Source organism: Pipistrellus hanaki (assembly GCF_964339955.1).
Source record: "Pipistrellus hanaki genome assembly, chromosome: 5".
NCBI classification, from domain to species: domain Eukaryota; kingdom Metazoa; phylum Chordata; class Mammalia; order Chiroptera; family Vespertilionidae; genus Pipistrellus; species Pipistrellus hanaki.
This window is the reverse complement of record NC_140507.1, coordinates 102501443-102514331: the sequence shown is the minus strand read 5'-3', so window position 1 is coordinate 102514331 and position 12889 is coordinate 102501443. Positions and strand designations below refer to the sequence as shown.

The 12889-nt window shown below is 54.6% G+C and overlaps 1 protein-coding gene across 3 annotated transcripts in view; it reads left to right on the top strand.

The window, feature by feature from the left end:
* The window catches only part of PRDM5 (PR/SET domain 5), a 131082-nt gene that overhangs the window by 26350 nt on the left and 91843 nt on the right, over window positions 1-12889 (top strand). For all 3 annotated transcript variants that reach the window (XR_014794979.1, XM_084883432.1, XM_084883433.1), the window contains 5 exons: window positions 5855-6017; window positions 8131-8305; window positions 9554-9649; window positions 9872-9993; window positions 10895-10974. Coding sequence is in view for 2 of the 3 variants with exons in the window: in XM_084883432.1 (XP_084739558.1) it covers window positions 5855-6017; window positions 8131-8305; window positions 9554-9649; window positions 9872-9993; window positions 10895-10974 (636 nt within the window). In the remaining variant the exon portion in view is untranslated. The remainder of the gene's footprint in view (window positions 1-5854; window positions 6018-8130; window positions 8306-9553; window positions 9650-9871; window positions 9994-10894; window positions 10975-12889) is intronic.

Genomic DNA, 12889 nt, shown 5'->3' with positions numbered 1-12889 from the left:
TAGTAACCGCGGCTTTCCAGACTGACACCATGCCCCGGTCTGTCCCGTGCATCCGGTAGTGCTTTTCTTCCTCTGTATCAGCGGTGTTTCCTTTCTCGGAGGAAACAGGATCTACAGAAGCCGACCCTCCCACTGTCCGTGCTCCAGGAGGGGACCTCTCACCCTAACAAGGTGGGCGGGGTCAGAATGGGCCGCAGACCGGCCAGCGGCTCTGGGACGCTTCACGCCTGAGCCCAGTTAGACTCTGCGTCTGTGCATTTGGGTTCGCTCCCCAGGTGGCGTTTTCCTGCCCGAACAGTAGCTGGAGTGCCAGATCCCTCCAGGCTCAAATTCGCACCCGCCCTGGGGGCGGAGAGCGGGAAGCTGGGGTCCCGTGGCTGACGGTGGCCAGCCTCCCGGTGGGTGGGGGCGGCCTCCTGGGGAGTGCATGCCAGAAACACGGACGCGGTAAGAGGAGATCGCCCATGTCCTGCATAACATTATGAATCCCCGACACTCCAAATTGCATCTGAGACTTGGGGGCACTCGGGAAATTTTTTATTTGAGCTGTACGACCCCGGAGTGGCGTAAATAAGAACCGTTTGTGGCTTTCGTGGTGGGGAACGCCAGTACTTGGTCCAATTTTTTTGGATGAGGGATTACAAATCCGAGGTCTGTTTTCACGGAGGATTGGAACTTTTTTGTGGAGACTTGATTATATTTCTTGTTTTGTAATTTATTGGAATTTTTGGGAAAATTGCTTTGGAAATGATGGTTTAAAATATCTGAGTTATTGAAGAAGGATCGTGTAGGCAAACAGTTTCTTTCCACAGGCACACATTTCAGAGTAATTTAGGGGAACTGTTTGTTCAGACTTCTGAAAACCATGTCCCAGTAAGCCACAGAATTCTGAATATGAAAGATGTGGCTTAAAATGAACCAAAGGAATCCTGAAGCTCTACGAGAAACGGGCGATTCTTAGCTGTTAATTTTGTAGCACCGAGGGGGAGACATGTATTGTATATATAATACTTGAAACATTAGTTGACCTCAGTGTTTTTGCAAGCTTTCAAAAAGTTTTTGTGGTAGAAAGCTCTTTGTTGAAGTACAGAATGAGGCCACTTCACGTTGGCACTTGGAATTCCTTGGACATCGCAGAGAAGGTGTTACCTCTCATGCTCTCTGAGATGTGGTTTTCTTCATCCTCCGGGACCGATGGAAATGAAAGGCACTGGGTGTTCTCCAAAGAGCCGCCTCGGAGCCCCGGCCAGGGGCTCTCCTCCCGGGGGTCAGGGATGGCCTAAGGGGGCCAGAGGGCACTGGGCCTTGAGCTGAGTGTTGGTATCGACACAGCTCCGCCCCAGTTCTGAAGTCGGATGGGGTCCCTGTACCTGGGAGACAGACTCGATGACTTAGCAGCTGCCCTCCAGGCCCTGCCAGTGCGAGAAGAGACTCCGGCGGCATTCCCAGAGCCTTCGCGTGGCAGAGCCGGGGAGACTGTCTCCAATCGGCAGTGGTGTGGATGAGGTGAGCCCGATAGGACCGTCTCCTGTGCCATCAGCCCTGGGTGCTGGCGGATCGCTCGTGCTGATGCAGAGTCCAGGGGGCAGTGGTACCGACACGGGCCAAGCAGCCAGCCAGCAGAAAGGAATACCGGGACAGCCCACATTGTAGTTCCTCCAATTGCTTTTTTCTGTTTGTTTCTTATCAGGTTCACACAAGTGAATTTCTACAATATTTTCCATGCTGTCTGTTATAAAATAGTGAGGGGCCAGGGCCACGTATTTTCTCCCATCGCACCCTCACACATCCGTCAGGAGCTGGCCCATCTGTGCGTTAAGGGGTTACGTCCAGCGAGGGGCGGGCTTGGCTTCGGAGGGCGAGCGTTTGAACTGGAGTTCTGTGAACGCTCGAGGGGACACAGCCCCTGGGCCTGTCCTGACCCGCCCCTTCGCTCACACCCACATACACTGTCAGGAAGTGGGCGCTTCCTCCTCCGGCACGAATCTGTTACCGCTCAGCGCCTTCTCCGTTCCCTGCGGCAGCCCTACCCAGCGGCCGATGGCCCCAGGCTCCCAGCTGTAAGCTCCAAGGGGATCTTAATGAGCGTGTGTCCTGACGGGCTGGCACTCCAGTTTTGCGTTCACGGCTCACCTTCCCAACCCCTCTGAGCGGCGGGCACAGGGGTGGCTTCTGTGTGGGACGATGGTCACGCTGTTCCCTGCCCCAGGACGTCACCTTCTGGGACGTGAGCGATGCTGCTGGTCACAGGAACGGCGTGACAGAAGCACAGGAATACACGATCGCTCCAGCTGGAGTTGAGGCCTCGCGAGCTTCTCTGAAGCACCACGTGGGTTTAGGGGGTCAGAGGGTGTCATGGAGCAGGGTCGGAGCCGAGGGCTTGCCGCGGTGCCTCTGTGACCGCGTGCGCCCGGGCTGTGAGCGGGCGGACGGCACGGGAGGCAGGGTCACTGGAAGGCCATTGGGACGCCAGGACCACGTGGTTCAGGCTGCAGGGTCCACTTGCTGAGCCACAGGAGGCCTCTCTGGGGACAGGGCGGCTCTGTGTGCTGAGAGCCCTGAGCCGGGGCCACAGAGGGGCAGGAGCCCGCCAGCACTACTGGCAGAGGCCGTGAGGGTGTGTGTATATATATATATATATATATATAAACATATACAGTGTACAGTTTTTTCATAAATATTACATTTAATAAATATTCTAAAACCAATTATTAGACATTTTATCTTTCTAACTTACATCGTTGGACATTTAAGCTGTTTTAACTTTAAAATATATACACACTGAGTGGCCAGATTATGATGATCTCTGAATGCATAATAATCTGGCCACTCAGTGTATATCCTATATAATAAAAGGCTAATATGCAAATTGTCCCCTCGACCAGGAGTTCGACCAGCAGGCAGGCCAGCCAACCACCCATGTCCCCTCCCCCTGGCCAGGCAGGCCGGACCCCAGCCATGCACGGATTCATGCACCGGGCCTCTAATATATGGATACACACCGAGTAGCCAGATTCTTATGCATTCAGAGATCATAGTAATCTGGCCACTCAGTGTATGTGTATATATTGATTTCAGAGAGGAAGGGAGAGGGAGGGAGGGAGAGAGGGACGGAGAGAGAGAGAGAGAGGGAGGGAGAGAGAGAAAGAGAGAGAGAGGGAGAGAGAGAGAGAGAAACGTCAGTGATGAGAGAGAAACTTTAGATGATGCCTCCTTCATGTCCCCTTGTGGGGATCAGGCCTGCAGCCGGTGATGTGCCCTTGACTGAGAATCGAACCGAGACCTCCTGGTTCCTAGGTTGACACTCAACCACTGAGCCAAGCCCTCTGGGCAAGCTCTTGTGCCTTTTTGGTGTAACGAGCAACACAGAGTTTTCAGAGAAAGCATGTTCAGCGGAATCACCCCGGGCCGGTGACAGGAAACCAGCAGTACCGGCCAGCCCGAGACGCACCACGCAGGAGGGACTGTACGGAGGGAGGGACCGTGTGCAGGCAGCGCCAGCGACCCCAGCGACCCCAGCGACCCCAGTGACCGGAGGCGGCTGAGATCCAGTGAACGTGGGGTCTTCAGGGAGTGAGTGGCCAGGCTGAGGCCGGCAGGGAGGTGCTGCTGAGGTGGAGGCCGGGCCATCGGGCCTGGTTCCTTCTTGCCAATGGCAGCGGGGCCGGGAGGAGGCAGCGGGTGTGGAAATCACCGGTGTCCGGAGGTCAGGCCTCTGGCAGGCGCCCCGGGAGGCCCTGGACAGGAGGAGAAAGCCATGATGGTGGTGGAGGGATCACCCCCTTCGCTGTAGGCAAGGGAGCCATCGAGCTGCTGGGCAGCCAGTGAGAGGAAGAGCTCCTGGCAGCCGCAGTGGAGAAGCTGTCAGACAGCTCCCTGAAGGGAACGGCTGGAGTCACCCCAGAGGGACTGCCGCCTCCCGGGCCGTGGCTCCGAGGCCATGGCTCTGGGGAGACCTGCCGCCTCCTGGGCCGTGGCCCCGGGGAGACCTGCCGGTTCCCTGAGCTGCGGTGCTGCCACAGCTGATGAACGTGGTGTTTCCTGCCGTGCTCAGATTCGCTCTCAGAGCCCCAGGCGGGCAGGCTGTGTCTGGTGACTCGTTTCAGTCCGTGTTTCATCTTCAAAATTAAAAATCACTATCTTTCCTGGCGCTGCGAAGGCCGGCACCACGCTCATGACTAATTTGCTCGCTGGACAATGACTAACGAGCGTTCGGGGTGCTGATGAGATAAGACTGAGACTCTTGGCTGCTCTGGAGGCTGCACTGGGTGCGTCCTGCTTGCTCTGGGGAACCCACAGCAAGCAGCTCACGCATCCGGGACGGACAGCTGGGCGTGAATTTGACACGGGCCGCTCAGCTGCGTGTCCGCGTTGGCGTGTGCCGGTGTAGCTGCACGCACGGTGATGGCGTGTGGGAGCGGGTTCGGGGTCCGCGATCAGTCCTCACCGTTAGGTTCCTGGGGCACGGGCTCCAGGCCTCCCGGGAACCTCCAGTTCTGTGGGCGCCTTCCGGGAGCCGTGGCCAGGGGTCAGGTTCGTTCTGGCTTTGACCTTTGAACCCAGGCTCCCGTGTGTGGTATCTGATGAGCACAACCATCCTTTCCCCCTTCCAAGGCATTTTTCTGATACATTTTGTTTTTAAAATTACAAGGTAACCTGTTTGTGGAGGGAAAAATCTAAAAGAGCGTTGAATATGGACTCCCCTTCTCCCAACCAAACACGAGGACTGTGAACGGCTGGATGCATGTTTCCCCCATCTTTCTTGTGCCTACATACACATGTGTGTCCACACTCCCTCAGGCTTCAGGAGGCCCAGGCTGGCTTTGCTTCTCTCCACCCTCAGCAGCCACGCCAGGAGCCCACCCCGGACAGGTCCGCCCGCAGCTGCCCAGGCAGCAGGCTGGCTTCATGCTCCACCGACGGCCAGCGTGCCTGTGCCTGGGGTTCCGTGGCCTCCCATCCTCCCCCTCCGTCCACTAGGGGCTGAGAGTTCTCTTGCGGTGCTTAGCCATCCTTCAGCCCCATTGGCTTCTGTCTTCGGGAATTTTCCGGAAAGCTTTTGGGTGTGGGTGGGACTCGCTTTCCCGCCCTCTGCCCTGAGGGGGTTTGGGAGCCACGGGGGCTCCAGGAAGCTCCAAAGGCCCAGGTGCCACGCCTTTTTCCTGTGTCTGGTCCAGCACTTTGGTTTCAGGCCGGGTTTGTGCTGGAACCCTAGCGTTTATTTTTCTTGCCTTTTTGCATTGAATGTTATTCACAATGACTCCATTGGCACGTCTTTGCTCCCAGCCTGGGTGCAGGGGCGGCATGCCACTCAGCACGGTCCTTCCTGCTGCAGTCACAGCCTCGGGGCGGCCTGACAGGCTGGTCGCTGAGTGCCATTCGCTGTTAGAAGATTAAATAATTACCCGTTTTATCCGATGTCTGTAAACGTCACTGTCTATAACAGATGTGTGTGTTTTACGTGAAGGTGACGGGATATTGTCAGCTTCCCTCTTCCTTATCCAGATTAACTGGACGTGTAAAGTCAGTAATAGCTGAAACCTGTGTGGCTCAGTGGATAAAGCATCGGCCTGTGGACTGAAAGGTCCCAGGTTCGATTCCGGTCAAGGGCATGTACCTTGGTTGAGGGCACATCCCCAGTAGGGGGTGTGCAAGAGGCAACTGATCGATGGTTCTCTCTCATTGATGTTTCTAACTCTCTATCCCTCTCTCTTCCTCTCTGTAAAAAAATCAATAAAATATATTAAAAAAAAAATAAAGTTAGTCACGTTTAGGGGTGCACGCCCCCCAGGGCCTCTGCAGTGGTTTCTCAGTTACCAGTGGAAGCCCCCGGTTTCTTTCTATCGCACGACAGGAAGGAGAGAACATCTTCTACTTGGCGGTCGACGACATCGAGTCGGACACGGAGCTGCTCATCGGCTACCTGGACAGCGACATGGAGGCGGACGAGGAGGAGCTGACGGCCCCGGACGGGGGCGGCCCCCTCACTCCCGGGGAGTCTGCACTCGGCAGGACAGGTACGCTCTCCTCTGACCCGGCCAGCGGGAGTGGGGGAGAAGCAGGGCTGGGCGAGTGACGGCTGCAGAACCGAGTTAGCTTTGCCAGCACTGTGCTCAGCGGTGCCCAGCCGTGTGCCCAGCGTTCTGCTGGGCGTGGTGACAGTGTGTCCTGTGTCACGGCCAAGGTCACGGACGCCCTGCTCTCCGGGGTGCATGGGGGAGCAGGAGGGAGGACTTCAGCGCCAGCCCTGCGCCTGCCTTGTGACCTGGCGAGTCCCTGCGTCTCTGAGACGTTACCCCCCTTGTCCCGGACGTGCCGTGATTGTGCCCATTGCTTAAGTACGCCTCCTACTTCCATATCACTGCCCCTATTGTTCTTTAGCTAACAAAATAGCAATTGCCGTGATTTTTGTGGGGGAAAAAATCAAAATTAGTAGATTTTAAAACATAGGAATTAAGTACTTATTTCGTTGCTGTTTTTATTTAGAACAAAACTCCAAACCCAAACCAAAACAACCAACCAACCAACCAAGAAATAAGAGAAGCTTCCCTGACCGCTGTAGCTCAGTGCACTGGTCCATGCATCCAAGGGTAGAGAGTTCGATTCCTGGTCATGGGCACTTACCTGGGTGGCAGTTGGATCCTGGGCCACTCAGGGCATGCATGGGGGGCAGCCGGTCATTGTGTTTCTCTCACATCGAAGTTTCTCTCTCTCTTTCTTTCTCTCTCTCCCTCCTTCTCTCCCTCCTTTCGCTCTCTATAAAAACCAATGAAAAAAATATCCTTGGGTAAGATTAAAAAAAAAAAAATCCTATATCATAAAAGCCCAATATGCAAATCAACCAAATGACGGAACAACTGGTGGAATAACCGGTTGCTGTGATGCACACTGACCACCGGGGGCAGGTGACCAATGCAGGAGCTGGCCCCAGCCCGCAGGCCCCAGGCCAGCCAAGGCAGGTGCCAGTGGGGGGCACTTGATCACCCCGCCCCCACCGGCCGTCCCACAGACCAGCCCTGGTCGCTGGCCTGGCCTAGGGACCCCACCTGTGCATGGATTCTGTGCACCGGCCTGTAGTAAAAGATAAAGAGAAGAAAGGAGACTGCCCATATGCCTAGCAATGAAGAGCTTTGCTAAACAAATTATGGAACCTTCACTTTTAAACCATTCTTTTTTTTTTTTTTTTTTTTTTTTACTTTTCCATGTTAAATGGAAAAAAAGAGCAACACATAACATTGCATATAAAGTATGATTGTACTTGTAGCTCTTTCTAGGCTGAGTGTGGAATACAAAAGCACAGAACCAGCCAGAAATGGATGGAGGGCTTGTCTCTCCCTGCCTGGTGGTTGGTGAATTTTATTTTATTTAGACTTTCTGCATTTTCTCCATGTGAGCTTGTGGGCAATCAGAGACGGTATGTGAGTTAAATACATGCTCGGGCAGAGCTGTGGTGGTGGGCAGGCTGGCCGGCGGCCGCGGGGTCTCCCTCGCCCGCTCTCAGGGCCTGTCACATGGACTGACATTCCTCCTGAGGAGCAGCATCCTCTTCCTTGGCTGGACGGCCTTTTCATGCAGCTAAACGTGAGCTCAAGGTGACCCCTTTGTACCGGAACACCAGCTCCTTGCCGTGAACAGTTAGCATTGCAGGGAAAATGAAGCGTGATTTTGTAATAACCTGGTATAGCACAAGTGAAATTATTTAAAAAACAATGTCTTTCCCTCTAGTCACACTTCCTATTATTTTTCACGGGCAGCACAGTTCCCGTTCACAGAGGTGAGAGGAATGTTAAGATCGGAGAACAGGAAGCACAGCTGATGTGGTTTTAAAATGCGGGCTGACCTGCCGAAGCCCGTGTGGCTCAGTGGATGGAGCGTCAGGTTCCATTCCAGTCAAGGGCATGTACCTTGGTTGTGGGCACATCCCCCGTGGGGAGTGTGCAGGAGGCAGCTGGTTGATGTTTCTCTCTCATCGATGTTTCTAACTCTCTATCCCTCTCCCTTCTTCTCAGTGGAAAATCAATAAAATATGTTTAATAAAAATAAAATAAAATAAAATAAAATAAAATAAAATAAAATAAAATAAAATGTGGGCGACCTGAGCAGCTCTTCTCCTTCTCCCCGTGACCGCAGGCTGCCGTGGCCGTGGCGAGGACCACACATGCCCCCAGTGCGAGTCCAGCTTCCCCAGCGCAGAGGTCCTGGCCGAGCACCTGCACGCGCTGCACCGCGCGCCCGACGGGGACAAGGAGTTCAAGTGCAAGCCCTGCGGGAAGACCTTCCCCGTGCGGCAGGCCCTGCAGCGACAGTGCGTACGGGAGCGCAGCCCCACACCACCCCGGGACCCGGCTCCCCATGCGCGCGCGCGCGTGTGTGTGTGTGTGTGTGTGTGTGTGTGTATTTGCGAGCGTGTGAGAGAGAGAGAGAGAGAGAGAGAGAGAGAGAGAGAGAGACAGACAGACCCTGGCTCCCTGTGTGTGTGTGTGTGTGTGTGTGTGTGAGAGAGAGAGAGAGAGAAAGAGAGAGAGAGAGAGAGAGGTAGACACGGGCGTGGGGAGGTCAGAGCCCTCCAGGGTCCTTGTCCCTCACCTCCCTGTAAGGCACTGCCTTTAGGAACAGCCTGGCTGTGAGTTAACAAGTCAGCATTGCTTGTGCAAACCAGGCTTGTCTGTTTGCTCACATGCCAGCCACTCCCAGCTCGTGGGTTTGTTCATCGGGGCTCAGACTCGCACATTGTAGCTTGTGTGTGGCGTGGAGGTGACGGGTCATGCTCAGTGGTCTGTGATGTTCCTGCCGAAGCCAGGGCCAGGAGTGTGAGACACAGAGCTCAGGGCGCCACACAGGCAGGGACTGTGTGGAGGCGGCTCAGGTCCCGCCACCGTGAGGATCCCTCCCGGGAATGGGCGAGGGCGTGACGCTGCGATGGCGTGACTGGACCAGCGCTCCACACACTCTGTCCCTGGTTCATAGTGAACAGCCCGCGAGCTTGTTCTTTCCCGTCAGCGTTTCACGGGGCCGGGATCACCAGCAGGGAGGACGTGGGTGCGTGTATCTGGGAACGTTTATTTTGAACAGAACGGCATTGGCACGTGAGCAAGCACTCCTCGGCAGAGGCTCAGGGTTTTATCCGCTCGTTCAGTGAGGAAATTCCGAAAGCCATCCCCGATGGTCACACATCCACATCGGCTCCTGAAATTGAGATGAGGATTTCTGCCCAACACTTAAAACTTTCATTTACGTTAAATTTTTACAATAACAAGAGATTAATCATTTGGAAATTCCATTGTAGGGTCTTACACACACACACACACACACACACACACACACACACACACACTGGCTGCACACTTTCAGCAGAGGTTAGCACTGCGTTCCTGCCAGCTCTTACTGGATTCGGTGTGATGGATTCCACACCTGAGCCGGCTCTGACAGTCACACTCGGGACCCCTCCCAATCGAGAAGGGCCACAGGCGAGGCGAGAGGGAGAGCATGCTGCTGGCCGTGCAGAGCAGACCCATTCTCATCATCTTGTTCCCCGCCCGCCCTCTCCCCTCAGTGCTCTCCAGTGCCCGGCCAGGGGCAGCCCGAAGGACTCCTCCTCCGGAAGCTTCCAGTGCTCCGTCTGCAGTGCGCCCTTCAGCTCGGCGCCCAGGTGTGTGGGGAGCAGAGGCCGCTGGGTCGCTGGGTCCCTGGGTCCCTGTGGAGTGACGCTTTGGGCCTCTCCGTGCTTCAGCTCCTGCCACAGGCCGACATGCTGTCCCCGTCTGCCCAGTAACACAGGCGCTGACCCCGAGTGGAGCGGGTGGCACGCTGACCCTGAGCTGGGGGTGGGGGTGGGACACAAGCTCCAAAGTCCCCCCCCCCCCCCACACAGCTGTGAGCAGCACCAGGTGGCCTGCAGGAGCAAAGCCAGGTTTGTGTGCAAGGCCGGCAGCTGCGGGAAGAGGCTCAAGAGCCGGGAGGCCCTGAGGAGGCACCAGGAGAACGTCCACGCGGGTGAGTCCTGCAGGGGCTGTGACAGCGGCCTCCTGGCTCAGCTGTCTGTCTGTCTGCAGCCCTCTGTCCGTCTATCTGTCTGCAGCCCTCTGTCTATCTGTCCATCTGTCTGCAGCCCTCTGTCCGTCTATCTGCAGTCCTCTGTCTGTCTATCTGCAGTCTCTATCTGTCTGTTGGTCTGCAGTCTCTGTCTTTCTGTCTGTCTGCAGCCCTCTGTCCATCTGTCTGTCCGTCTGTAGCCCTCCGTCTGTCTGTCTGTCTGTCTGTCTGCAGTCCTCTGTCTGCAGCCCTCTGTCTGTCTGCCTGCCTGCAGTCTCTGTCTGTCTGTCTGTCTGTCTGCAGTCTCTGTCTGTCTGTCTGCAGCCCTCTGCCCATCTGTCTGTCCGTCTGCAGCCCTCCGTCTATCTGTCTGTCTGCAGTCTTCTGTCTGTCTGTCTGCAGCCCTCTGTCTGTCCGTCTGTCTGCAGCCCTCTGTCTGTCTGTCTGCAGTCTCTGTCTGTCTGTCTGCAGCCCTCCGTCTGTCTGTCTGTCTGCAGTCCTCTGTCTGTCTGCAGCCCTCTGTCTGTCTGTCTGCCTGCAGCCCTCTGTCTGTCCCTGTGGGGTGGACAGCGCCCCTCCCTCCACGCGTGTGCAGCTAGGCACTCCCTCCCCCCCCCCCCCACGACACCGTCTCTTTTCCGAGTCCATGTTGGCAGAATCGCTGCTTTCCTGCCGGAGTCCCTCTGCCTTCCTGTCCTCACAGGAGAATCCGCTCCTAACGCTTCTCCTCCTGCATCGGAGAGAGGACCGGCCAGCATGTGCCACGGGGGTGGTTGACTGTTTGGATGCTCCTGATGGCGGGGTAAACTCTCCTTCCGATGCCCCTCGTTCAGTTCTCGGTGGCGTTCTGTGTCTGTTCTAGGAGACCCTAAGAAAAAGCTGGTCTGTTCCGTGTGCAATAAGAAGTGTTCTTCAGCGGCCAGCCTGCAGGAGCACAGGAAGGTCAGTGGATAAAGGTGATGCCCATCGGAGCGTGCGATTTTTTTTTTTGTCATGTATGGTGTCTGCCACGTACATTTATGTTGATTTTTTAAAATATTGCCATTAATCTCAGTACAAACATTTTAAAACGAAAAACAGAGATGGAGAAGAGGAACCTTTCCCAAAGACGATCCTGAGTGATTGCTCAGAATCAGTGGAGCTATTTGCTGAATAGTTCCTTCCCCTGCGAGCGTGGTCCTTGCTGTGTGTCCGGGTCTCGGGAGATCTCGAGCCTCCTGCTGGTGGTGGAGAACAGCGCCCACACCTCTGCGGGATGTAGTGTCACCGATGAGCTCAGGGTGGCATTGCCTCCACGGCCGCTCCGTGCCCCTGACTTAGCCTTTGTGAAGCCAAGGCAGCTGTGACCACTCCCCGTGGCTGGGGACAGCTAATGTCTCACAGAGGTTGGCTTCAGTATTTCACATTGCTAGTAGGTGGTGCTTCAAGAAGAGGAAGCAGAATTACATTTTCATATAGTGTAATAGCCTACGTTACTATATACTGTCCTACATTCCAGTAAGATACACTGCGATCCTCTTTTTAAAGTATATTTTATTGATGTCACAGGGGAAGGGAGGGGAAGAGAGAGAGAGAAACATCAGTGACGAGAAGGAATCATTGATCAGCTGCCTCCTGCAGGCCCTACGCTGGGGATGGAGCCCCCAACCTGGGCATGTGACCTGACCGGGAATCGAACTGTGACCTCCTGGTTTTTAAGTCAACACTCAACCACTGGGCCATGCCAGCCAGGCTGTGATCCTTCTTGAAAATTATTTAGTTTGGGTTTGAAATTAGTGTTATTCCCCTCCATTTCATTGGACATTTATGAACATTACTTAGCATTAGGCATAAATAAATAGCATTACTTATCATTTTCACTTTAAATCTGGTTGTTTTATTAGACCATTTTAGGAGTTTTGAAAATAGCTTTACCCTGAATTTTCCACTGTAAGTAAGCTATTTAATACAAAATTGCTTTCACGCACAGTAAGTGCTCTGTTTTATACTTGGGGTAATATCAGTTTAATTCAACCTTTAAAAGTGTTTCATGATTCAGAAGCCACGAGTGTTACAAGTTTACAAATATGATTATTCTGAAGTATTTTTAAGTTTCCATTTTATAAATGCATTAATCATTTTTATGCTGTATATCCTAGTAAAAGTTTAGCATTAAAAATGAAAATAAATGTGATTTCATTTATGTGCGGCTGAGAAGGCATTATAAAGGGCATTATTCATGTGTCATAGAAACATCGCTTAGGAATATGAGCCTGCACTTACTATCTTGAATAGACAGTGCGTGCCGTAGCCCTGCTCTGGGTGGGCCTCGGTGGTAGCAGGACTGCCTTCAGAGGTCCCTGGCAGGGTCTCTTGGCACCGTGTGGCCCTCGCCGTGGGCGTGCTGTGCAGCCCGCCCGGCATTCTGTGCAGCCCGCCCGGCATTCTGAGGGACCTGGAGCTCCGAACCCACCCACCTCCTGATCAGATTAGGTGCCCTGCACCCAGGGAGCCACGTCAGCCTAGTGGGACCATGTCTCCCGCTTCTACTTGTTTCTCTCCCCTTTCCCTGCTTTTCACAACTGCCTTTGCCAACTCACCAGGAATCAGCTCTGACCAAAGAGGAGGTGGCTGCCAGCCTCTGACCTGCCGTTCGCTGGGCCCAGATTGCAGACCTGGGTTTTGTGTCCCCACTTGCTCCCTCTTTTTAAGGCCACTTATCTCAAGGGAGCCAGTCACCGGGAGACAACGGCCTGCCCTCATGCTCCCTGCACACTGCCCTCCGTGCCCGGTCAGGACTTCCCGTGACCTTCCTCTCTGGCAGGCCCAGCGGCTCTGCTGTTGTAACACACTCGTGTGATGCTTTTACAGAAAGGGT